Source organism: Callithrix jacchus, chromosome 3, assembly GCF_049354715.1.
Source record: "Callithrix jacchus isolate 240 chromosome 3, calJac240_pri, whole genome shotgun sequence".
Taxonomy (NCBI): domain Eukaryota; kingdom Metazoa; phylum Chordata; class Mammalia; order Primates; family Cebidae; genus Callithrix; species Callithrix jacchus.
The window spans coordinates 41,209,965-41,236,922 of record NC_133504.1 but is presented as its reverse complement, the minus strand read 5'-3'; the positions used below and the strand labels follow the sequence as shown (position 1 = coordinate 41,236,922).

The following is a 26,958-nucleotide window of genomic DNA, read 5'->3' as shown; positions in this document are numbered from 1 at the left end:
TTAGTGATATAGAGCATTGTCTCATATACTTGTTGGGTGTATGTATGTCTTCTTTGGAGAAGGGTTTGTTCATGTCTTTTGCCCACTTTTGGATGGAGTCGTTTATTGCTTGCTTGTTGAATTAAGTGCCTTAGAGATTCTGGATATTAGACCTTTGTTGGATGCATTGTTTGCAAATATTTTCTCACATTCTGTAAGTGTGTTTACTCTATTGATAGTTTCTTTTGCTGTGTAGAAGCTCTAGTTTATTTAGGTCATGCTCATGAATAAAAAGAATCAATATTGTTAAAATGGCCATACTACCCAAAGCAATTTATAGACTCAGTGCTATTCCTATCAAACTACCAATGTCATTTTTCACAGAACTAGAAAAAAAACTATCATAAAATTCATATGGAATCCAAAAAGAGTCTGAACTGCCACAGCAATCCTAAGCAAAAAGAACAAAGTCAGAGGCATCACGCTACTGACTTCAACCTACACTAAAAGGCTACAATAACCAAAACAGCAAGACACTGGTACAAAAACAGACACAAAGATCAATGAAACAGAACAGAGCATCCAGAAATAAAGCCACACACCTACAACCATCTGATCTTCAAAAAAGTAGACAATATCAAGCAACGGGGAAGGGACTCCCTATTCAATGAATGGTGCTGGGATAACTGGCTAGCCAGATGCAGAAGATTGACCCCAGACCCCTTTCTTTCACCATACTAAAAAAGAAACTCAAGATAAATTAAAGATGTAAGACCTAGAACTATAAAAGTTTTATAGAAGAAAACCTAGAAACACCAATTTGGACATCAGCTTTGGCAAAGAATATATGACTAAGTACTGAAAAGCAATTCCAACACAAACAAAAATAGACAAACAGGACCTAACCAATTTTAATTTTTAATTAATCAGGAAATGATCTTGTTTAGTTTGAATGTGTAAGTACAATGAAGAACACATTGACTTGTTTTCTCATTTATCTTATTGGGAGTTTCTAATTAGGCAACTCTGCTGTATGACTCATTAATAAAACATATACTTTTGCCTAGTGAAAAAACACCTTGAAGCTGCTTTTATATATTTATGACAAATTTCACTTGCTGTCATGACTCATGGATGATAATAATTATCATTTATTTGAAGGCTAATTTTTTTTTCTTAGCATGGGGGTAGCTTTAGCTGAGACATTCAATCTAAGCTGAAAATTTTAATGTATTTTATATATATATATATATATATACATATGGAGTACTTACATATTCTGTTTATTTTCCTTGCAAGTATTTTCTTCAATGTAAACGTTATTATGTGTGAGTATATTTGCATAATATGTTTCCTGTGATTACTTGTTAATTTATGGTAAATTGCAATTATTTTAATGAATTTTTATATACACATATTTGTTACTTAGGGAAATTTATCAAAAGCCTTGAATTTTTTGTTTGTAAATATTCCAAACAAACACTCATTATTGCTAACTTTTTCAGCTGGTCAATACTTTTTTAGCAAGAGCCAAAATTTACAGAATTGACCAGAAAGGACCTTGACAGATATCAAGTAGTCTCCATGATATATAGGTGTTGCATTTTGACTTGATTACTCAAGATTATATTTTCCTTATTAGATTGTGCTTGCTAAAGGGGAAAATACTAACATTATTGTCAGCAGGGCACAGATAATTTTCACCTGAATTAACTGATTTCTGCAATGCTACAATATGCGCTGCCTATAAAAGCACAGGAGGCATAATTCCGTTTCATTTTTATTAAATGATTGTTACAAATAAGTTATAAATTCTTCCATCTTAAAAACAAATAAATCTGGCCTTGACCCATATCTTCTTCACCTATTATCCCTTCTCCAATTTGCTTTGTTTCTTGTTAGGAAGGTCTATCGAAAGTAGCCTGTACTTTGATTCCAATTTCCTTTCTCCCTTCTTTTTATTGAAAACAATAGCCAGGTCTTCATCCCCATCACGCTGTTGAAATCTTAATTGCTTAGGTCACCACTAACTAACTTCCATATTACCAAATAAGTCAGTCATCAGTTTTCTGATTACTTGATCATTCTCCTTCTTGAAACACTTTATTCCATTGCTTTCCAGAGAATGGACCTCTCCTGGATTTTCTCTAAGCACACTGGCTTTTCTTTCTTGGTTTCAGATGTTGAGTCCCTTCAGCTTTTTGACCTCTTAATGTTGGGTTACCCTAGGGTTTAGTCTGGGACTCCTTTTCTTTTTTCTTTTTCCTTCTTCCTCTTTTTTCTTTTTTTGGAGACAGAGTCTCACTGCAAGGCCCAGGCAGTGCAATGGTGCAACCTCAGCTCGCTGCAACCTCCACCTCCCACATTCAAGAGATTCTCCTACCCCAGCCTCCTAAGTAGCTGGGACTACAGGTGCATGCCACCACACCAGCTGATTTTTTTTGTGTGTGTGTATTTTTAGTAGAGACAGGGTTTCACCATACTAGTCAGTCTGGTCTTGAACTCTTGACCTCAAGCGATCTGCCTGTCTCAGCCTCCCAAAGTGCTGGGAATACAGGTGTGAGACACCACAACCAGCCTTTTTTTCCTTTTTTGACACAGGGTTTCACTCTGTTTCCTGGGCTGGAGTGCAGTGATGCAGTCACGGCTCACTGCAGCCTCAACCTTTTCTGGCACAAGTGATCCTCCCACCTTAGCCTCTCGAGTAGCTGTGACTGCAGGTGTGCACAACCACACCCACCCAGCTAACTTTTTATATTTTTTGTAGAGACAGGAACTCCCGAGGTTGAGCAGACTGGTTTCTAGCTCCTGAACTCAAGCATTCCACCTGTCTTGACTTCCCAAAGTGTTGGGATTACAGGCATGAGCCACCATGCCTGGCCAGGGACCCCCTTTTCTTCTTAATGTATACCCACTGTCTAGATGATCCTATTTAATCCCATCTATATGCTGATGACTTTCAAATTTACATTTCTGGAGCTTTTGTCCCTCAGTTTGAAAATCCAAACTAACTACATGATGCTTCCTTTTGAAATTAACATTTCTGGAATTAATTGTTTTCCTTTCCAGTCTTGATTTCCCAGTGTTCTCCATTTCAATAAATGGTACCACCATTCATTCTGTTACTCAGTGCCATCCTTGATTCTGTTTTTTCCCATAGCCTCATCCAACACATCAGTAACTCTTGTAGTTTCTCCCTCAAAACACATCTGAAATTTGATGGCTTGGCATCCTGCACAACTGCTCTCATCTTTTCTTCAGACCAACTACGACAGCTCTTAAACTCTTCATGCTTGTTCCCTAAAGTCTATTGTCTACTCAACAGTCAAATAAATATTTCTGTTATATGGTCTTCTGCAGTCACTGCTATTCACTCTCCAACTATACACATAAGACTTAAAATAAAATCCAAGTCTATGCCATGCCCTATGAGGTCCTACAGGTCAAATTCTATTCCTCTGGGTATTCACATGGTTTGCTCATTCACTCCTTTTAGGTTTATCTCAGTATTCTTTAGATAGACCTCTGACAATCCTATGTAACAGCTTCTATCACTCTATCTTCTTACCCTGCTTAGAGGTTATTGTACTTAGAATCAGTGAACATTACATTACATATGTATTTGTTTATCTGTTCAGTGTTTCCCTTCCCTACTAAAATATAAATTACATGAGCACAGGAACTTTGCTTTATCCATTTAAGTATACTCAGTACTTAGACTAGTGCTTGGCATATCTCCATTTTCTAGGCTTCCATATAATACATAATCATCATTATGAACCAGTGTTATTCCTCTATCTCACAAAAACCTATATATTTTTTTCTGTCTTTGGAATTTTTTTCAAGACGGAGTCACACTCTGTTGCCCAGGCTAGAATGCAGTGGTGCAACCTCAGCTTACTGCAGCCTCCACCTCCCGGATTCAAGTAATTCTCCTGCGTTAGCCTCTCAAGTAGCTGGGATTACAGGCATGTGCCAGCATGCCCAGCTAACTTTTGTATTTTAGTATAGATGGGGTTTCACTATGTTCACCTGGTTGGTCTTGAACTCCTGACCTCAGGTAATCCACCTGCCTCGGCCTCCTGAAGTGCTGGGATTACAGGCATGAGCCACCACACCTGGTCTGTCTTTAGAATTTTTGTTAAACTTGCCCACTACCCAGTGAGATGAAATGTTTTCTCTCCTTTTAACAAAAGAAGGTATCATTGAAAATGTTCCCATTTACCTTCATAACTAGCATGGAGAAGATAAGTTGACCTGGACAGATCTTTGTTTTGGAAGAATTCACATCTTTGGTTATGTACTCTGTGACATGAGATATCTGATTATCTGGGGAATAGTAGAGCTGGTTCCCAAGACTTGTCATATGGTATCAGAAAAACAAAAAAATCATTGTTAGCATTGATTACCCTGAATGTTTAACAGTGCCTGTATCAGCCTTGGTTAATACAATTGCATTTTCCTTATATAAAAGTAAAAGTAAAAATTATTAGAAAATAATAAACCTGTACAAGTGTCAAAATAAGGTGTTTAAAAATATATGATGGGTGATATGATTTGGCTCTCTTTCCCCACCCAAATTTCATCTCAAATTCTAATCCCCACATGTTGAAGGAGAGACCTTGTGGGAGCTGATTAAATCATGAGGGCAGTTTCTCCTCTGCTGTTCTCATGAGAGTGAGGTAGTTCTCATGATAGCTGATGGTTTTAAAAGTGGCAGTTTCCCCTGCATGCTTTCTCTTCTGCTGCCTTGTGAAGGCACTTGCTTCTCCTTCACCTTCTGCCATGGTTGTAAGTTTTCTGAAGCCTTCCCAGCCATGCAAAACTGTGAGTCAACTAACCCTCTGTTGTTTATAAATTATGCAGCCTCAGAAGACAAGAGTTGATGTTTGGGAGCATCTGCCTATATTTCAGAGGATGTATGGAAAAGCTTGGATGTCCAGGCAGAAGTCTGCTGCAGGGTTGAGCCCTCACAGAGAACCTCTGCTAGAGCAGTGCAGAGGGGATATGTGGGGTTGAGCAGTGCAGAGGGGATATGTGGGGTTGGAGCCCCCAAAGAGTCCTTACTGGGAATCTGCCTACTAGAGCTGTGAGAGAAGAGGGTTACCATTCTCCAGACCCAGAATAGTAGATCCATTGACAGCTTGCACTGTGTGCCTAGAAAAGCTACACTCAATGCCAGTCTGTAAAAGCAGCCACAAGAGGTGTATCTTCAAGAGTCACAAGGGCAGAGCTGCCCAAGGCAGTGGAAACCCACACCTTGCATCAGAGTGCCCTGGCCCTGGATATGAGACATGGAGTCAAAGGAGATCATTCTGGAGCTTTAATGACTGCCCTTCTGGGTTTTGGACTTGCATGGGGCGTGTGAACCCTTTGTTTTGGCCAGCTTCTATTTGCAATGGAACATTTACCCAGTGTCTATACGCCATTGTATTTCGGAAGTAACTAACTTGCTTTTGATTTTACAGGCTCGTAGGTGGAAGGGACTGATGGGAAGGCATGATTGGTTTTGAAATGTGCAAAGGACATGAGATTTGGGAGGGGCCAGAGACAGAATGATATGGTTTGGCTCTGTGTCCACACCCGAATTTCATCTGGAATTGTAATCCCATGTCAAGCGAGGGACCTGATGTGAGGTGACTAGATCATGGGAGTGGTTTCCCCCATGCTGTTCTTATGACAGTGAGTTTTCATGAGATCTGTTCGATATGTCTGGCATTTCCCCTGCTCTCTCTCTTTCTCTCCTGCCATTATGTAAGACGTGCCTTGCTTCCCCTTCCCCTTCCACCAGGATTTTAAGTTTCCTGAGGCCTCCCCAGCCATGTGGAAATGTGAGTCAATTAAACCTTTTTTGTTTATAAATTACCCAGTCTCAGATACTATCTTTATGGCAGTGTGAAAACAGACTAATACAATGGGAATCCTGAATTTGCTTGTGTGACTTTTTAATATCAGGTTTTATATTTGAGATGTCCATATGCAATCCTGATCATGACATTTAAGAGTGTCTCATCAAACTCTTAGAGACAATTTTGTTTGCATAGATAATAAAATTTTTGAAAACATATATTGCATCATCAAAACCTTACCATTGGAATATTTAAGTAACCAAACAGCCTTCTTTTCTTTCATTAATAATTAAAATAAGATTTCATGTGACAAAGCAAATTTCAAATCACATCAAATATTTTCTGGTGAAATATAGTGTATCAAAATAATCATGGAATTCTGGTTTGATAAATGGCTCTTCCATGGTTGGAATGGATAGTGCAGTCACCCTGCAGCTAGTTTGTATGCCTCTCACACACACTATGAAAGGCAGTATATACTTGAAGACAGACTATACCCTCCACAAAACCCCAAGTAGCCTTCAGGCACTACCCAGCTTCTATTAGTCTGGCCATTAGGCTGGCCACCAGTGATGTTTTTTGGGGATCTGACAAATGAACCCCTCCAGCAGCCCACAGGCCCCTATCCATGAGAAGTAGCCTACTCCACAGCTGGCTATTGAAATGGATTCCATATCATTGAGGATCTTCAAGGCTGAGGTAGAGCAATGACTGCCCATGTCCCTCACTTTGCAGTAGCCTGCAGGTACAAACTGGCACATCAGTAAGCTCGAGTCTCCATGTGGTACTCCCCTGGAAGCCCATATAAAGCAGTTTGAGCCAGAGGGGACAGACTCAACTGGGGCTCTGTGCCAAGCTTCCCTGACTCCTTGACAGGAACCGCCACAGCATTTGTAGTATCTCAGTGCACTTTAGCTCATGCATGTGCTTTACCACACCAGTTGGAAGTTTCTGGGAAGAAAACATAACCAGGAAGGCTTGCAGATCTGTTTCATTTGGACTTGCAGTGTTCACTTTAAGAATCTTGTTTGTTTCGTTGATATGGTCACTGATATTTTAAAATATAAATTCTGTCAAGGCAACCATTGGCTGTTACTGAGGAAAAGGTAGGCTCTGCATCCCAGTTCATCATCACCCTTGCCCCTCCATTTTTCCTCTTCAATACTGAGGTCGTTTGTCCTTAAACATTTATCAACACACAATTATTTTTCTTGTAGAATCAGAAAAAAGTCAAATATTTGTTTGAATTGTGTCTATTAAAATGAAAAAATCTGGTGATAGAAACGAATTCATGTTTTAAAAATAATAGCTCAGGGTGTGGGAAGATCCCCTAAAGTAGTAATTTTTAAAAGGAGCCACAAGCAACCATGCAATCCATTCTCTAGGGTTGAGGCATCTCTGTAGACTTTGGCTTCAGCATCCACACTTGGGTATATCCAAATTACAGCTATTTTTAAAAGGTAATTCTATATGGAACCCCCTCGGCTTGTTTCTTTTATCGTTTTTATTTAAAAATATTACCACAGGAAGGACACCAAGAAAGAAAAAAAAACAGTGCTCTGGATAGAGCTCAATCTACTTAATTGTAAGTATTAGAATATATGTGACCTTATTTTCTTTCCCAACTTAATGCAATGATACACACATACACAGTTTTCTATTCAAAAGATTTTTTTTGGTTGGAACTGAAAAAATAAAGTACTATTTACAGCAAAATATCAAACTGTATAATACTCATAATTTTAAATTCCATTTTAATACTCTTAAAAAAATTTCTAAAATTTTTTCAATGAAGTCCTTGTTCATATACATAATATACATGCATTGCAAACATTCATGCACTATTTTTATATTTTATTTTTAACTTACTATTCTATCAGCCAAAGACTATCCAGAACTAAGTGATAAACTAGAAATGTCAAAATGTGTAAAATTTAATTCCTGCCCCCATAAAGCTCTCATTTAAGTTGGAAAATAAATGTATAGACTTTCAAAGATGAGGCTTTCAATAACAGTTATTTTGTGTAGGGAAACAGTGTAGAGAAGAGAGTAAGTTACACCGAGTGTATGTGTGGGATGGGTAAGAATCTGAGTAGACTTTCTTCAAAGGGGATCCATGAACACCATGGAGTTATTTTTTAAAGTTATATGGCCCTGCATACAAAAATATAACAGAACATCAATTATCCTCTAGAAGGGGATTAGTTTTATCATATCTACTTCGAATGAATGGATTCCATTGTTGCATATGGTTACTACAACTCTGCCAGAAATTGCAATACAATTTGGTTTTAAAAGCCTAACGAGAACACTAAGCTTATGTAAAATAAAGTGAGTGAGACTATTCAAGAACAAAATCTGAAATGAAGAGTTACTAGGAAGTTTAGTTGAATTGTTGCCTTCTTATTTACAGTCAATCCAGGTTTAAGCCCTTCAGCATCTGATTTTCTCCTAGCAACTATAATTGAATTAATGATGACTCATCTGAGATGAGCAAGTTGGTCTAGTCAGACCAAACAAAAGATTCTATAATCAGGGAGAAGTCTTCTCTGTATCTCTCTTATATAAGCAAGTAAGCATTATTATTATTATTGCTTTGTGGTTTTGAAAATTGTGGCCAAATATACATAAAATTTACCATCATAACCATTTTTAAGTGTAGGATTCAGTTGTGTTACGTACATTCTTACTGACATGCAAGTGATCTCCAGAACTCTTTTCATCCTGCAAAAACTGAAATTCTACACCAATTAAACAACTCACATTCTATGTCTTACAGTTCTGGAAATATCAAAAGGCTTCTAGTTTTATTTATAAAATTTCCTTTATTTATCTACAGCAATATTATGAGCTTACAAAGGGACCCATGACATCTTTTTAATCTTGCACAAGCACTGCAGCAAGGTTAATCCTGTATGTGAAAACTTCTGAGCAACTATCTCAAAGTCTACATGTTATATAACCTGCTGAGTTTTCTGACACTGTAATATTAGATACAAGATTTCTGAATAACTCTTTACATTTATAAATTCTTCTATAGCTTTAATAAGGTCCATCATTTTAATAATGATATTGGCTACAAGAATAATGATCATATTGTTTACCAAATGATTTACCATTTATAAAGCAACAAATTTTCCAATAAGAATTAAACTGTAGTTATAGCATCTGAAATTATTAGAAAATTATATTAGTGTGGAAATATGTTCATGATATATCACTGAGTGAAAAAAAATCTGGCCACCAAAAATGTAGTCTGATCTCATTTTTATTTCAAATAAAAAATGTGTATTTTTGAAAATATGCACAATAGTGTTTGTACTTTATATATATTATGTACATTATATATATATGCATACATATTTGTATATATACACAGTACAGGAGGGAGACAGAGTGGAAGAGAGAAAAAGGATGGAGGAACTATTCCTTTTTTCTCAGCTTAATTTCAGCTACAGGGGAAAGTACACTAGAAACTAATTAATGGGAAGAGTACAAAATAATATGCTAGTGATAATTATCTTTGGGAGATGAGAACTGGGAACATGGGTGACTTTTGCTTATTTTCATTTCCTAATTATTTAATAATGATATAATTATATTATCTATCTCTGTAATTTGTATAGTAAAACATCAGTTATATATCCAAATTTTTAGTCATTTATAATAAAAGGTGTATTAGCATAATATGATTATTTCATCCTTAGTCCACAAATAAAACTCACATCACATTTCCTAACACTATGGCCATTTCAGAACACAGTCAATAAATAGTATCACCCAATAAAATAAATCTTGAATGGTTGACTTTGATACATTAAGCATTACATGAAAACATGCTATCAAAAAGCAGACACTAAATATATCTTTTTAATAATTCTTAAAACATCCTAAATTCAATACCAAGAATTTTGCCTATCCAAGTTACAATTACATGTAATATACATATTCAAAATGGCAGAATCATATGCAATTTTAAAGTAAAAATAGCTCAGAGAAGCTACAGTTTAACATTTACACAGCAATTTATTATTCTATTAGCCAGTTTAAACAGAAACTAGGAAAGTTGGTATCTTTGTTTTTTGAAATTTGCAAATATCTTTTTAGCTCTAAATGGCTAATACAATAAACACTTAATCTACTTTGGCAGGCACTGTGTTTGGTACTATGGGGGACACAGAAGTGAGTAAGAGAGGTCCTAAATTCCATGCTGATACTACAGATTGCTGATAACTAGTTTAATTTCATAAAGTATTATACTTCTGGCCATATAAAAAGACTTCTAGTTTTATGTATGAAATTTCTCTTCATTGTCTATGGTACTGATACAATCTTACAAAGCCGTTTATGACATCTTTCTTGTCTTGTACATGCACTGCAGCAAGAAGGCTGATGCTCAGTGTGTGGAACGTCTGGAGTGACCATCTCAAAGCCTTTGTCACATAATGTGATGAGTTTTCTGATACTCAGATAGTAAGTATAAGATGTCTAAGTAACTCCTTAAATCTTACGGATTTTTTATTTCATTTTATAGATTTAATGATGCCCACTATCTCTAACAACAAAACAGCTATTTCTGTAGAGAAAGATCATCTCTGGATAACAATACATGATTTTAGGCTCTAAAAGTTAAAACATCTTTGTAACATTGATATTATGCAGAGGTCTTGACTGAACTTAGCAGTCTCTGAGGCCACACAGAAGTGTGAAAAAGAGCACAGGGATTACAAAAAGAGTAAGACAGACTGAATCCTGTTTGATCCCAATTCAGGCATACTCCAAACGGAACGGCAAGTTACTTGATTTATCTGAGTGTCGCTATTTTTATCGGTAAGGTGAAGCTAATAACACCTACCCTGAAAAGTTGCTATAAAGATGTTAAATACATTTGTAAAGATCCAGTATATATTATATATTAGATGCTCAATAAATAGTGTGTATTCTCATCTATCATCTCTGCATTGCATTACTGACTAATGCTGCATTTCAACTCCAAGAGCATATACTTGGTCTATGTTAAATTAGATGACCAGGTCAAGTTTGAGACCAATTAATATAAGGACATGCAGAGATCAAATAAATAAATACATAAACATTTTGTGGACATTGTCAACACATTTACCTTCCCATACAGCTGTCTTCTGAATATAAGCTATAAAACTGGACTAGCTAAGAATACAGTAATTGCCTAAATCACCTTCATGGCTTTAGTCTGGAAAATAATTATAGTGATAATAACCTTGAACTCCTGTGGAATTTCCATAATACATAAGTATGTCACTTCTGTGACATTAATGTCTTTTTGTATCACTGAAATGATAAAGTGAGATAGAATTCAGAAAGAAAAATTTCAGAGGTGGACTCATTATAGTGCCTACGATTGTCATATAAGCCTGGAACAGATAAAGTAACTCATATTAAAACATAAGGCAAAGTTCTTAAATAAAAAGCTTTGATGATTAGAGTTCTGCTGAACTACTGCCTCAGCTGATCAAAATTCTAACTTGTAAAGTACAAATGCAACTGCTTTGAGCTAAACATCAGTTTCAGAAGGAATAATATATGCATACTTCCTAGCTACCACTCATTTCAAAACCTGAATCTAGATTCATAATCATCCACAAACGGAATCATTTCTATCATTATGATATGTAGATGGTTTCCTTTTAATTACTGGAATTAAATATACTTAAATAACATACAGAGCTTAGTGAAAAAGATCATGAATCATTCCACTATAAGAATTATCAGGACGGGATTAAACTTTATGTATCTTAATGGTAAAAGCAATCTGATTATTAGGTCTTCATTCGAGGCAGTTTTTCTACAGTTCAGAAAATGCTGTCACTGATTACACTCCAAAATATCTTTCATTGTCAGTAGAAGTACCTGGCATTTAAATAAAATACATTCCTCTAACTATAAATAATTGAATGGTTTTAAATCTGTGGCTAATATTGGCAAGTCGATAAATTCCTAAATAATGTAAGAACTAGAATTATCAAAACACTTTTGCAAACACGGTTCTGCTTGGAGGGCTCCATGGAGGAAGTGTTTCACTTTCAAGAAAGGAATGACGTTTCTTTTGTTTTCGTTCAATTCTTTCCTGCCTTTCCTTATTTTCCTAAAGAAAAAATAGAACACTATAAATTTATGTACATATATGAATATTATTTTCAAATAAGGTTGCTTGCTGAAGAACAAAATAATCCATTATAAGATATTTATGTATCACTTCCTAGTTTGACAGGTCATAAAGAAATAACAGGTATGGGTCGGGCATGGTGGCTTATGTCTGTAATCCCAGTACTTTAGGAGGCTGAGGTGGGTGGACCACTTGAGCCTAGGAGTTTGAGACCAGCCTGGGAAATATGGTGAGACATCATCTCTACAAAATAATACAAAAATTAGCCAGGTTTGGTGGCACACACCTATAGTCTCAGCTACTTGGAAGTCTGAGGTGGGAAGATTGGCTTGAGCCCAGGAGGTGGAGGTTGCAGTAAGCCAAGACTGCACCACTGTACTCCAGCCTGGGCAGGAGTGAGACCCTGCCTCAAAAAAAAAAAAAAAAAAAAGGAAACAAGAAAAAAATAGGTAGGAAATATTGCTAATTTGTAAGTACATCAATAGGTATTAATATCCCCTAATTTTTCAAACTTTAAAAGTGAAAATATTAAAAAATAATTACATAAAATAGAAAAAAGACCTACAATTCAAAGATAATACCTATTATAAGTTGGTGACGACTTTGTGAGAACAGATTCTCAGAAATAAATTTCCTGGGAGCAAAGTTTCAAGATGTCATGACAATATGAGATACTTCTCATTTTTTACCAATAGTTTAAAATTCTGCCTCATGTTTCTTTGTTTATTATTGAGCTTGAGCCCATTTTCAAACATTTCTTTAGCCTTTTTGTAAATTTTCTGCTCAATTATTTGGCCCATTTAAATGTACGGTACCAGTGCCTTTAATTTTTAGCAATTTGTGCATTTACATATACTAAATATTAATGTTATCTTTGCATTAAGTATTGTGCCTACCTTTGTGAGTCATTTTTGATCATTACACAATGTATACATAGATGGAAACATCACACTGTACCCATAAATATGTACACTTTTATATGTCAATTGCAAATAAAAATAATTTTTTCTTTTTTTTTTTTGAGACGGAGTTTCGCTCGTTACCCAGGCTGGAGTGCAATGGCACGATCTCGGCTCACCGCAACCTCTGCCTCCTGGTTTCAGGCAATTCTCCTGCCTCAGCCTCCTGAGTAGCTGGGATTACAGGCACGCGCCACCATGCCCAGCTAATTTTTTGTATTTTTAGCAGAGACGGGGTTTCACCATGTTGACCAAGATGGTCTCAATCTCTTCACCTCGTGATCCACCCGCCTCAGCCTCCCAAAGTGCTGGGATTACAGACTTGAGCCACCGCACCCAGCCATAAAAATAATTTTTAAAAATCTGAACACACAGGTCCCTGTCCCCCAGGGAACTTTAAAAATGGGCAGAAACAAACAAGAAAATAAACAACAGATAATTCCCAAATTGTGTGAATTTCTATGAAACATGTTTTAAAACTATGAGAAGGGATGAAAAAGAGTATTTACATTTAATGAAAAATGGACTCAGGGAAAGCCCCTTTCAAGTGTGACATGATGGATAAGAGAAGCCACTCGTGATAAATATTGGGGGATAGCTTTGCAAGGAAAGCAAACAGTAGTGGTGAGCGCTCTGACAGAGGGGAAGAAACTTGTAATGTGGGAGAAAACCAAAAAGATCCACTGTGACTAAGGCTTCACAAGAAGCAGGAGACAAGAGACAGGAGAGTGGCACCAGGTGAGAAAAACATTAATGAGGACTAAGATCATATGGGGCTTGGCAAGCCATGGTAACATGCAGAATTCTTTTAGGTAAAAAAATTCAACCAGTGACACATAAGCCAGGCAGAGAAGTGAGGGGAAGACTAGGGGAGCATGACAGCCAAAGGAGGTGACAGCTGCAGGAGGAGGAAATCAACTGTAGAATGCCGAGACATTCTGAAGCAGGGACAGAAACACACAATAGACCGTTCCAGATGCAAACCTGTAACTTTCAACGTGTGATTTTGGTGTAGTGATGAGGACAAAGACAAAACTGAAGTGGGAAGTGAATGAAAAGGATATGAGGAAATAAGGAAGTATAGGCCAAACTTTCTAGATGTTTCACTATAACAAAAGCAGACAAAAGTTGGCCTATAGATGGAGGACAATGCAGACTTCAAAGGGTGTGTTTGTTTCCTGGAACATGATGGGAACAATTCAGAACAGTAGAAAGAATGATGATTCGCAGAAGTGGAATGGTAAATTTATATTTTATTGCTTGACAGGGATAGTCCTACTTCATACTATTCTCAAAATATTATCTCCCATATTTTTATTTTACAGATGAATTTGAGAATCATTTCATTTCCCTGCACGTACTCCCTTCAAAGAAATAACTGAGTATCTGGTATTAGTATGAAATCTAAATATTTACCTAGGTGTACTTGAAACATTAGTAGCATCCGGTCTTTCCAACTTACAACCTGGATTGTCTATTTCTTTTTGTCTCTGCTAATACCATAAGTTTGTTTGGTGGTTTCTTCATCTTGGTAATTTTCTCATATTCCTCAAGGAGCAGGAAAACCCTTAGTGAAACCTGCCTCTGCAGATGGATGGCATGGGAGGAGAGGCATTGTGGAGAATGATTAGGTGTGTATGCATCTCTTCAACAGTATATGTATAAATGCCACAAGAATAACATGGCAATACAGTACAAGGTTTCCATTCACATATAATTATTCACATATAATGAACAAAATGAACTAGGTTTTTTTTTTCCAATCTTAACACCCATGTCCTTGTTCCATGTCATTGGAATGTTTGCATGTTTGCTTGCTTGCTATTTCTATTAAGGCAAAAGGGGAACTTCCTTTCAGAATTTTGATTGAGAAAAGCAAAGCTGTAATTGGATCATCTTCAATTACTTTAATATTTTAGAGAGAGGAAGACCATCCTGCTAGGTCGAAGAAAAGGAGTGACCAGACTGTGTCCAGAGAAACTGACTGAATAAATCTCTTTTTGTAATTCTACTTAACACGGCAGGACAGTAAACTGAAATATGCTTCATCTTACTAGCAGGGGGCTGTGAAGCCAGGTTAAAAAATAGACAATTATAATAACTGTAATGTCAATTCACAAGAATCAATAGTTACCTTGATAATAATTAAAAGAACCTTGTTAAAAAGTCCTCCTGACATTCCTCTGTGTAAAACTAAACTTTTTGCTCATTTTCTTACTAAAGATAATGATGAATTAATCTGGGAATTGGCAAGAAAAATATTTGAGTCTTACCTGATCTCTGGCTATAACTTTCCCCTAAACTACCCACCAAATGCTTACTGTGCAAACTAGTTTGTACATAAAAAGGTTGAGATGTTATTTTACATTTTTTACTAGACTTCTATATGGGGCAAGTTTTCTATTCTATCTGCAAAAAAATTTCAATGTGAAGGAGAATGGATCCGTAACATGTATATTTATGTGTTTATAGATGCACTATATTTGTAGACATTTTACTAGATACCAAAACATGTTATTTTGTCTTTGGTCTTTGAGGAATTCTTGTTCTTCAGAGGATTGATGAGAATGACAATGTAATTAAGTACTATAATTAAAAACAGCATACGTAAATGTGGCTTATTAAGGAAATTCTATTCCACTTTCATGAAAATATGGAAATAAAATGGAAAACTCAAATATTTACATTTAATTTCCCTATTAATTTACTAGCAGTCAGTATTCATCTTTTGAATATAAGTGAACTTTAAATTTTTTTTTAGAATATAGTATTATTTAGATGTTTAATCTAAGGAAATTATCATGAAATACTATGTTCTTTATTCAAAACTGAACCAATTTTGATTATTTTATTACTATTTCTCTGCAAGGAATTAGCATATAGCAGTACTAAAGTCAACACACAGAGTAAATCCTGTTCTCAAAACAGAATAAAAAATGAAATTCTGTGGTTAAGAGTACATGAAATTACTTCAGAGAGAGCTGCCATCTTTATAACATCATTATAAGATTAAGTGTGTTTGTATGCAAGGGCGATTCTGATCTATTTTCTCAAGTCTTGATTTTTGTTGTTCAGGAGAGTTCTACAATTTTCTTTATGTTGATCTTGTATGTTTCTTAAGTTTATTATTGTTTTATCTTTTTTTCCTATCTTTAAATAGCTCATTTTGGTCTTCTGTGCCTTTCTAACTACTGCTGATTCTTAAGTTTATGGACAAAAATAAGACTGGTCAGAAAGACTGTGAAAGAAGAACTATAAAGGGAGATGAACCCAACAGATATTTAGACATACATACGAAGCCTAATAATGAAAGTGAGGCAGCACTGGAATCACCACTGACTAATGGAACAGAAACATAAGAAGCAGACCCCAAAATATGAGAATGTATCATACAATAAAAGCAGCACCTCAAATCAATGGGTAAAAATGGGCTACTTTATAAAGGACACATTTGGAAAAAATGAAGTTGAAATCATATTTCCCACCATGTATCAGGATAAATTCTAAGTGGAACAAATGTTAAAACATTAAGATTCTAGAGTCAGAAAGTTGTTAGATGAAAAATAAGAGAATTTTGTTTAACCTCAAATTGCTTGAGGTTTTTTCAACTATGCTTGAAAGTCAAAAGCCCCACTCCCCCAAAAAAGATTGATAAATTTGACACCTAAAAAATAAATTCTTCATGGTATAAAATACTATAAGAAAAGCTGGTAAACCAACAATATGTTGGGGAAAAATATTTGCAACACATATAAAAAATGATGGGCTAATTTCCCTAGTACAAAACAAAAGATTCTAGAAATTCATAAGAAAAAAACCCAACAATCTAATAGAAAAGTGTGCAGTCTATGAAATGACAATTTACAGAGAAAATAATATATAAATGGCTCATATACAAATGAAAAGATATTCAAGCTCAATTCTAACCAGAGAAATGCAAATCAAAAATAACCTGGATGCTTGTTTTTTTTTTTTTTTTTTTTTTTTGAGACGGAGTTTCGCTCTTGTTACCCAGGCTGGAGTGCAATGGCGCAATCTCAGCTCACCGCAACCTCTGCCTCCTGGGTTCAGGCAATTCCCCTGCCTCAGCCTCCTGAGTAGCTGGGATTACAGGCACGCGCTACCATGCCCAGCTAATTTTTTGTATTTTTTTAGTAGAGACGGGGTTTTACCAGGATGTTGACCAGGATGGTCTCGAACTCTTGACCTCGTGATCCACCCGCCTCGGTCCCCCAAAGTGCTGGGATTACAGGCGTGAGCCACCATGCCCAGCTGATTTTTTTAACTAGTTGATTGATATGAGTTGTTGTAAAGTTTCATAGGAAACCTGACTGGATAAACTTCTAGTACAAAAAGGTTACACTTTCTGATTGCTGAATCACATGTTAACTGTTCATATGAATGTGTTACCTACTTATGTAAAGTATTTATTCATAGTAATGTCGTACTTACATGAAAGTTGACAAAAATGCCTATTTATGTTGATTTTCTAAAATGGAAAATAATATTTTGCTTGACATCAACAAAAAGTAACTTTTATAAAGATAAAGGGAAATCAAATATAGACAATATTTGGATTAGCTAGATATTGCTCCTCCTAAACCTAAAACTTGCTCTCTTCCATTAAAAACACATAAATAAGAGATTCTCCTTGAGGTCATCAGAAATATCAAAAGCGAATAAAAAATGGAATAATTTTCTCACTATTAAATTCAGTGTTACTTTGTGTCATGACCAAGTTCCACCAAGTAGTACCCTTAGCAGTACATCTGTCTTCTTTCTATGATGTTAGATGTGAGAATCACTTCAAAGGAAGAATGGGCATGAATAGTAAATGGTAAATGTGAGGATGCAGGTAAGGAAGAAGACTATAACAAGTTTTTTTTTTTTTTGAGACAGAGTCTTGTTCTGTCGCCAGGCGTCAGGCTGGAGTGCAGTGGTGCGATCTTGGCTCACTGCAACCTCCGCCTCCTGGGTTAAAGTAATTCTCCTGCCTCAGCCTCCCAAGTAGCTGGGACTACAGGTGTGTGCCACCACGCCCAGCTCATTTTTGTATTTAAGTAGAGAGGGGGTTTCACCATGTTGGCTGGGATGGTCTTGATCTCTTGACCTCATGATCCACCCACCTCGGCCTCCCAAAGTGCTGGGATTACAGGCATGAGCCACTGTGCCCAGCCTACAACAAGTTGTAAGCTGGGTATTTGAGGGAATAGTAGCAACATTAATAGAAATGACTAAATCAAAGTAAATATGCTATGAGCAGGAGGAGAGCTTGAATTCAACAAAGTAGCTTCTACATAGAAACGATCAGTGGGTCTGGAGCAAACAGAATTAGGAACAGAAAAGACACAAAGGTATACATGAAAAAGATACAGGTGCATTGACAAATAATTCCTACCAGCCATTTTTCGTATTCATTAATAGCTTGTTTCTCCTTATCTTTTTTCTCAGCTCTTTTCAGTTCTTCTTTTCCTCTCTCATTTATTTTTTCCTTTTCCTTTTGCTTGAAAAAAGCTTCCTTTTTCTCATTCCTATAGAGGATGGTATAAAACACTGGAGAGTTAAAGGAAAATACATACTAAAGGTTTCCTGGTACATCTTTGATAGTAATGAGATTGAAATGTATTAGTAAATCCCAAGTAAATATATTTTATACAATCCTGAAGTATTATTAATTTAAAATATATCAAAATATTTATGATCTTGGATTACCATTTTTCAACAGCAGTTAAATTATCTTTCTTTTTCTCGGCAACAGTCTCCTCCTCTTTCTGTTTCTTTGCTCTTTCATATTCTCTCTCCTTTCTGTTTTTCTCTTTAAGATATTCCATCTTTTTCTCTTTCCATTTTTCAAAAGCCTGAAAAAGTTCAGAATATTTGAAAATAAATACAAATATGGTTAAGCATTAATTGGATTTCAAATATTTTTAAATAATTAAGATGTGCAAAGCTCTCAAATACTTGTAGTGCTTCTTTTTTTCTCAGAGCATTTTCTTCTTCAGTTTTCTTCTTGTTTTTTTCTTCAAGCCTCTTTTTGGCAGCTAATTTCTTTGCTTCCTTTTCTTTCATTGCCTTCCAGGCCTCAAATGATGCTAATGCTTCTTCTCTTTTAGCAGCTCTTTTCTATGTTGGAAAAAATAATAGACTGATATACACACACACACATATATATAGACAAATATGGCTAGATAGAAATATACACATACACATTTATCTTTAATCTTTTGATATTCATTGTACTTAGAAATTAACTTTTAAAGTAGATAATTTATTTAGAGTGGCTTAGATAAGTTAATTTACAAAGAATGTTATCTGAATTATTCATTGATTTTAAAATGTCATTTTCTAAAAACATTTATCACATATTGACCTATTAATGAGAAGAATGCCAACTAGTATTTTTGAAATGTACTAAACAAATGATATCAAAATAAATTGTAATAGGCTAAGTGGTGCAGTAAAATTTTCATAATAAAACATTTGAATAAAAAAAATCAGTAAAGTTAAAGGCTTATAAAGTAAATTAGAGTAAGGCAAACTGGCCAAGTCATGCAGTAAGATACAGATCTTTGGTTTCAATCTGAATTTTGAACAGTATCAAAACATAAAGTTCTTACTAATGTATTCCAAATGTTGAAAGGATGTGCTAGAATGAAAAACAGGTTGGAGACTGTATACCAAGTTATGTTATTTTACTTTCTTCAATCTAATCCCATAATATTCTATGTTTGCTTTATTGGTTATTACTAAATGACATAAAACCTTAATATGGGGTAACATAATTTAGAAGTCAAAGTACATCTACCTCACAGAGTTGTGAACATGGAAGGAGAAGGGGTATGGCACTGACCACAGCCGCATACTGCTACAAACATGGGAAACAGATAGACAGGCACACCTGCTGGAGGGCTGTTCCCTTTGCTACTGATGAATTATCATTCAGTTCACTTTGGAAAATTGTTTTCTTCTAAATTTATTTTAGTATTGAACAACATACTGGAATATTTTTCAAAACTTTTATTTTAGAAGATAGGAAATAACTGAGTGTATTATGAGCAGGAGTTAGAGGAATAGACTCAGTATAGAAGAGACAGGAACAAAAGTTTACCTTCAGTTGATGAGAAAGGATATAAATCAAGAGCTCAGGTAGGGGTTGGACTTGAGATACTTATAAAATTCAAGAGAGAAAAGAGGAAAGAAAACTCAAGGCCAACTAGTATCTAATGATCCTTTATCTTCTTGTGCCTTTTTTTTTTTTTTTTTGAGACAGAGTCTCTGTCACCCTGGCTGGACTACAGAGGCGCAATCTCAGCTAACTGCAACCTCCTCCTCCCTCCCAAGAAGCTGGGATTACAGGTGCCTGCCACTATGCCCAGCTAATTTTTGTACTTTTAGTAGAGACAGGGTTTCACCACATTGCCCATGCTGGTGTGAACTCCAAACCTCAAGGGATCCTGCCTGCCTTGGCCTCCCAAAGTGATGGGATTACAGGTGTGAGCCACAGTCCTGACCTTCTTGGTTAAATTCTAAATGAAGTCAACTTTTAAGAGTGAATTAGGTGCTCAAAAACAATAAAACTTCATAATCAGCAGGAACAAAGCTACCCTATACATAAACAAAATTAAAATCTGTTTTAATGTAAGACAGTTGTATCAAACTAAAATGTATAAAGCAAAACAGAAATAAAACCAGAAATCAATTCTTTAATATACAAGTTATTTTGCCATTTGAAAAGTTGATTTAGAAAAGTTATATATTCAGGGATATTTTACTGAAATAAATATCCAGAACACTTTTACTTCTATAAGTCAGAATACCTTTTCATTTTGGATCCTTAAGTTTTCACTTTCAATTCTTTTTATTCTGTGCATTTCATGTAAATACACATTTTTCTTTTCTAACCACTCCTATGAGAACAAGAAAATGATTATATAATATTCAAAATTTCATCAATGAATTAGAATTCTTTATATTAACATTTTTCCCTGAAATTCACATGTACAGTTTTCTAAAGTGCACTATTCTACATAAAAAAGACAAGATCTTTTTAGAATTGCGAATAAATTAATAAAATGTTTTTTCTATGTATGCCTAACAACATCTCAGGAAAGAAAAAATTCAATAACTTTTTGTTCATAGTAATTCTTTTGTTCATATAAACTTCAAGAAAAGATGAAAACGTATGCAGACTTTACAACATTTTAGCTTTTGCTATATTTCTATAAATTGCTATGGCATATTCTCTCTTTAAAAACAACTATGATCAGTTATGCAAAGTGTTGAAGCAAATAATTTAGTAAAATATCTATGGATTACTCATGTATTAAAAGAAAAATCTTTCTCAATAAATTTAAATATTAAGCCATCATTTCTGACAGGGTTATTCTTTATAAACATGGTAGGCTTATAAAAGTGATTATTATTCTTCTCTTCTTAAAAATATTTTCCTTTTTTACCTGATAAACAGCTGCTCTTATGCTATCTGCTCTATCAGATTCTATGCTCTGTTTCTGTGAAGGTTTTTGGTCCAAGATTTTTAAAGTCCCTAAATAGTTAGAAGAGGGAGTTGTTGGTGGACTTCTCCTTTTAGAACTAGATTTCTTCAGAAACTCAGAGGTCATTAATCTGAAAAGATCCAAAGTAACAAAGACAAAATATTACAATTGCATTTGGTAGAAGAGAAATCTGTTAGAATATGCATGTATAATATTTGAAAACTGGTCAGACACAATGGCTCATACCTGTAATCCCAGCATTTTGGAAGGCCAAAGTGGGTGGATCACTTGAGCTCAGGAGTTACAGACCAGCCAGGGCAACATGTGGAAACCCTGCCTCTACCAAAAATACAAAAAAAAAGAAAAACCAGCCACTGTGTGTGGCGCATGCCTGTAGTCCCAGCTACTCTGGAGGCTGAGGTGCGAGAACCACTTGAGCCCAGGAGGCAGAGGTTGCAGTGAGCAGAGATCGTGCTACTGCACTCCAGCCTGAGCAACAGAGTGAGACTCCATCTCAAAAACAGAAAAAAAAATGGAAAACTACATTATAATTTAACAAATTATAATTACTTTGAAAATGATGTAGGTAAAATGAACAGTCTTAGTATACAAAGAGTACGAAATTATGTTGAAGAGGACATATGTGCCCTTTAACATAATTTAAATTTTATAACTTTAAGTTTATATAGCTTAAAATGATTGCGCTTTTAAAATACTTGTAATTAGACCCTTTTAAAGAAATATGGACCACTTCTCAAGTTACATGGAAAAAACAGTAAAGTAGGTTATAATCACTCTTTTAATACTTTCTTTCATCATTTTGTTACATGTACTATTCCAAATATAAAGTTAGAAAGAATAGTACCGTCTATTTAAGGGACTGGTAGGAGAAACGGCCAGCCCTCAGTTTTGGTATACAAAGTTTATTGCACCGTATCTGTAATCATTAACTTAAGTTTTGCCTGTGGCTGTTTTCCTGTTAAAATGGCTGCAATAAAGACTGTTATTTCCTACAAAACCTAAAATATGTACTAACTGGCCATTTGCAGAAAAAGCTTGGTGGCTGTTCTATTTGATTAATGATAATTTGACTAACGGTAATTTAGAGATTCAGAAGGTTTTGATGAGCGCTTATGAGTTAAGCATTCATTATCATTGGTGTGAACTAATCTATCATTAGTTCATAGATTCTGAAGGCTTTCAGTAAAATTTTTCACATGTTAGATAAAAATACTTGATAAATAAATATCATTGCTGGACTTTGGCTTTATTACCATTCTGTATCTCTTATCTTAGGAAAAATAGGAGAAGGAGAAAGCAGCTCTATTCCAGAAGCAGTGTGGAGCACAGAGAACCCCTAATCACTGAGAGTAAGAAAGAAGAAAAATATTCATAAGCTGATCCTGGAGACCAAATGTATTGTATAAACATTCCAGACATTAAAACAACCAGTAATAGACTTACTCTTTATAAATTACTTTATTTCACATACTATCATCAACCAAGGGGTTTTATCATGAAGTAACTACTCCTTTCATCTTATGAAATGGAAATAAAGGGAAAATACAGTAACACCAAATGAAATTTACTTTGTGAAAGTTAAATCAAAACTAGTTTTGCTAGAATGCAAGCCCATAAATAACAAATACTGATAACTTTATTACCTGGCAGATGCACTGGATACTCTATTATTTGTTGACTTTTTATTCTTCATATTTCTATCTTCAATTGTTTTCTATTAAACAGAAAATGCCATAGATGATTTATTCATGACAACTATCCTTGTTAGGCTTAGAAGCCAAAAACTGCCAGTAAGTCAGTATTTTTTAAGCAACTACTCTTTGTCAAATCCATCAGACACTGGGAACAAATCAGTGAATAAAATGCCCTTAAGATTAAATTTTAGAGAGGGCTGACCAAAAATAAACATATAAGCAAACATGATTCATGAAGGAGATAAAATATTGTACAGTGACAGAGAGTGACTAAGGCGGGTTTGAGGGGCTGCTTTAGAGAAGTTGATGAGAGAAGGCTGTCCAGAGGGCCTGACATCAGAGCTGAGACAAATAATGAGTGCAAAGGGCCCATGTGAAAGTCTATGAGAGAAAGAAACAGCAAGTGGTAAAAGCCTGAGAAAAGACAGAGCTTGGTATCTTCGAAAAACAGAAAGAGGTGAATGGAGCTGAAGCATAGTGAATGGCAGGGAAAGTGGAGGACGATGTGGTCAGAGAAGAACCATGTGAGACCACTAGGTGGCAACGAGGAGTCTGGACTGTATTCTTGTGATGAGAAACCAACAAAAAGACTTTAATGGAGAATGATAAGATTCCTGTTTAGAAAAGGTCACTCAGTGGAGAGTAAGAATGAAGTCAAGGGTCCAGTCAAAAGAAATATGTTACAACCTTACTGTTACATATAAATTGCCTGTTCCTAAACATTCTACAATCCTGTCTATAAACTCCAGAATACCCTTTCTTCTTTTAAGGAAGAACTTTTCTACTTTACACAGACTGATGGATGCTAATGGTAAAGTGAAAGCACAAATATAAACACATCCCTAACTGTGTTTTTCCCTAAGGAAAGTAGCTAAGGATGATATACCTGGAACATGGCTTAATGAAACTTCATACATTTTAAGAAAAGCTGGTATTTTATGTTATGAAAGTATTGCTCAAACACAAATTTTCAGCTAGCATTGTTTTCTTCCCCTGATAATAAGAACACAGAGCTGCTAATTAATTGCAGCTATAAGAGATAATGACAAATTCAGGAGAAACAAGCACTGAAAATGCTATACCATAAATTTTTAACATATAGCACCCAGGCACAACTTAGCGTAGAGACAGGTAATCCTACACATCACATATCTGTTTCTTAAGGTTATAATAATGTTCCCCTCAACAACAACAACAACAAAAACCAAATAACCCCATTAAAAAGAGGGCAAAAAATGTGAATAGATATTCCTGAAAAGATGACATACAAGTGGTCAAGAAACGTGAAAAAACAAATGCTCACCATCACTAATCATCAGAGAAACACAAATTAAAACCACAGTGAGATATCTTATACTAGTCAGAATATTCAGCTATTATTAAAAGGTAACAGATGTTGGTGAGAACACAGAGAAAAGGGAATGCTTATATACTCTTGGTAAGAATGTAAATTAGTACAATCTCTATGGAAAATAATATGTGAATTTCTTAAAGAAGTAAAAATAGAACTACCATTCAATCCAGCAACCCCACTATGAGTATCTGCCAAAAGGAATGTAAACCATTATATAAAAGATACCTGCTCACATATGTTTATCACAGCACTAGTCACAATAGCAAAGGAATCAACCTAAGTGTACATCAACATATGACTAGCTAAAGAAAATGTGGTGTACACACACACAATGGAATACTATGCAGCCATACATAAAAGAAATAATGTCTTTTACAACAACTTGGATGAACTGAAGGCTATTACCTTAAGTGAAATAAATCAGAAACAGAAAGTCAAATGGTGCATGTTCTTACAAGTAGGAGCTAAATACTGTGTACACATGTATACAGAGTAGGGAATAATAGATACTGGAGACTAGGAAGAGTGGGATGGAGGTGAGGGATGAGAAATTACTTAATGGGTACAATGTTCCCTTTAGTTTATACTAAAAGTCTGAGTTTACTACTATACAATATAACCATGTAACAAAAAAGAACTTGGTATCTGTTAAATTTATATGAAATAAGAAAAGAAAAAAAACAAAGCAACTTCATCACCTCTGGAGGTTGCTAGGGCACTAATTCATTATTTTGAAAATTAGGAAATAAAGGCAAAGGATCAAGTATTAATGTTCCTGATAACCATCTATTTCAAAGAAGCATGGATGTTGATAAACATTTTTAAGACTTTCATTAAAATTGTTAACATATTTTAAAACATATCCAAAAACATAACTCTAATTTAAAATCTCAGAAATTATTCCAGACAGTTATATTTTTAAAATATGAAGACCTGTGGGAATATATACACTATGGGTATGCATTTCTGAAATATTTTAAAGTGTATTATGATCAAATGCCTCTAATAATTTTTAAACACTGGGTTTCATTATATTCACTGCAAACTTTCCTTAAAGTTAAATTTTATTGGATTAAGTAAGAACCATGTGAAAATACCCCTATCAAAAAATAAATTTTCCCTAGGTAATTCAGAACACAGAAGATAAAACTTCTGGCCTGGTGTGGTGGCTCATGCCTGTAATCCCAGCACTTTGGGAAGCCAAGGTAGGTGGATCACGAGGTCAGGAGTTCAAGACCAGCCTGGCCAGTATGGTGAAACCCCATCTCTACTAAAAATATAAAAAATTAGCCAGGCATGGTAGTGGGTGCCTGTATTCCCAGCTACTCTGAAGGCTAAGGCAGAGAATCGCTTGAACCTAGGAGACGGAGGTTGTAGTGAGCTGAGTTTGTATCACTGCACTCTAGCCTGGGTGAGAGAGCGAGACTCCGTGTCAAAAAAAAAAAAAATCTTAAAGTTCTATTTCAAGTTTTAAGTTGTAGAATGAAAGGTATGAATTTTTATAAATACCTTTGCAGACAGTGTTGAACTGGCAGGTATTAAGATACTCTGAGATTTAGATAGTAGTGGATCAACTGTTCTGTCACCATCCATAATCAATTCAGCTTTCTCCTTTTCTTCTTCAAGGTCATCAGCAGTCACTTGACTTTCCTTGGACTTCTCAAATGCAGTAGTGACATGGTCTGCTGAAAATGAACGCTCTTCATTTTCATCTGATTTCAAGGAATTATGGTTTTCAGTGATTTCTTCATTTGGATCTATTTTGAGACAGAGTAATACTATTAAAACCCCCTTCTGACTTAATAAGGTGAACACCAGATTCATTTGCTTTCTTTTAAACTATTTATAATCTCTTTTTTTCTTACAAAATATGAAGAAAACTATCATATTAAACTTGCATAAACTTTTTCAAAGTGATTTACCAAAAAAGTCTACGTTTAATGAAGCACTTAACAAATCTAATACCTAGAAAGATAGCATATTAACAAACAGAATGAAATAACTACCCTAAAACAAAAGAAACACCAAAAGAGCTGTTGATATACAAACCAAGTAAGTGAGATGACAATATTTGTTCAACCCTAAAGCCTGAGTTTCTTAACTAGAACAACAGGCTGCAAAAGAAGAAGCCACACCTCTCTAGGCTTCTACAGTTACTAGTAGTACAATTGTTGAATGGTATAGATGCAGAAAGAACCAAGAACGAATGCAGTTTTACACAGTCTCTGCTGAGTTTTATCCCAAGATGCAGTACTGCCCTGGATAACATAAGGGACAATAAAGACAAGCCTACTGCTTATACTCTCAGTGCTCCAAGAAACAGGCTCAAGCTCTGGCATACGAAGACTCAGTTTTGCATTTATAGAATTGCTTCTACTATCCTGATTCTACTACTTTGGGAATGGGATCACCAACTTTCAGTTCTACAAAGATCCACCTCCCAGCAAAATCTGAATCTTCAC

The 26,958-nt window shown here is 35.3% G+C and overlaps 1 protein-coding gene and 1 long non-coding RNA gene across 13 annotated transcripts in view; one reads left to right on the top strand and one right to left on the bottom strand.

The window, feature by feature from the left end:
- Positions 1-25,294, top strand: part of LOC118152174 (uncharacterized) — a 52,075-nt gene extending 26,781 nt beyond the window's left edge. Inside the window, exons 2-5 of one of the 2 annotated variants that reach the window (XR_008480023.2) lie at positions 8,242-8,400; positions 10,210-10,301; positions 14,487-14,563; positions 22,724-25,294. This is a non-coding gene — a long non-coding RNA (uncharacterized LOC118152174). The remainder of the gene's footprint in view (positions 1-8,241; positions 8,401-10,209; positions 10,302-14,486; positions 14,564-22,723) is intronic. The other variant, XR_004740589.3, reaches the window with a different exon arrangement.
- Positions 8,634-26,958, bottom strand: part of MAP9 (microtubule associated protein 9) — a 30,334-nt gene continuing 12,009 nt past the window's right edge. For 5 of the 11 annotated variants that reach the window (XM_035292823.3, XM_078367831.1, XM_035292822.3 and 2 more), the window contains exons 7-15: positions 26,006-26,253; positions 23,092-23,162; positions 21,389-21,557; positions 20,750-20,839; positions 18,894-19,055; positions 18,645-18,790; positions 18,331-18,463; positions 14,349-14,516; positions 8,634-11,952 (exon numbers count right to left, since the gene is read on the bottom strand). In XM_035292823.3, the coding sequence (XP_035148714.1) occupies positions 14,391-14,516; positions 18,331-18,463; positions 18,645-18,790; positions 18,894-19,055; positions 20,750-20,839; positions 21,389-21,557; positions 23,092-23,162; positions 26,006-26,253 (1,145 nt within the window). In that variant the 3' untranslated portion in view covers positions 8,634-11,952; positions 14,349-14,390. The remainder of the gene's footprint in view (positions 11,953-14,348; positions 14,517-18,330; positions 18,464-18,644; positions 18,791-18,893; positions 19,056-20,749; positions 20,840-21,388; positions 21,558-23,091; positions 23,163-26,005; positions 26,254-26,958) is intronic. The other 6 variants (XM_002745394.6, XM_035292828.3, XM_035292827.3 and 3 more) reach the window with 3 other exon arrangements.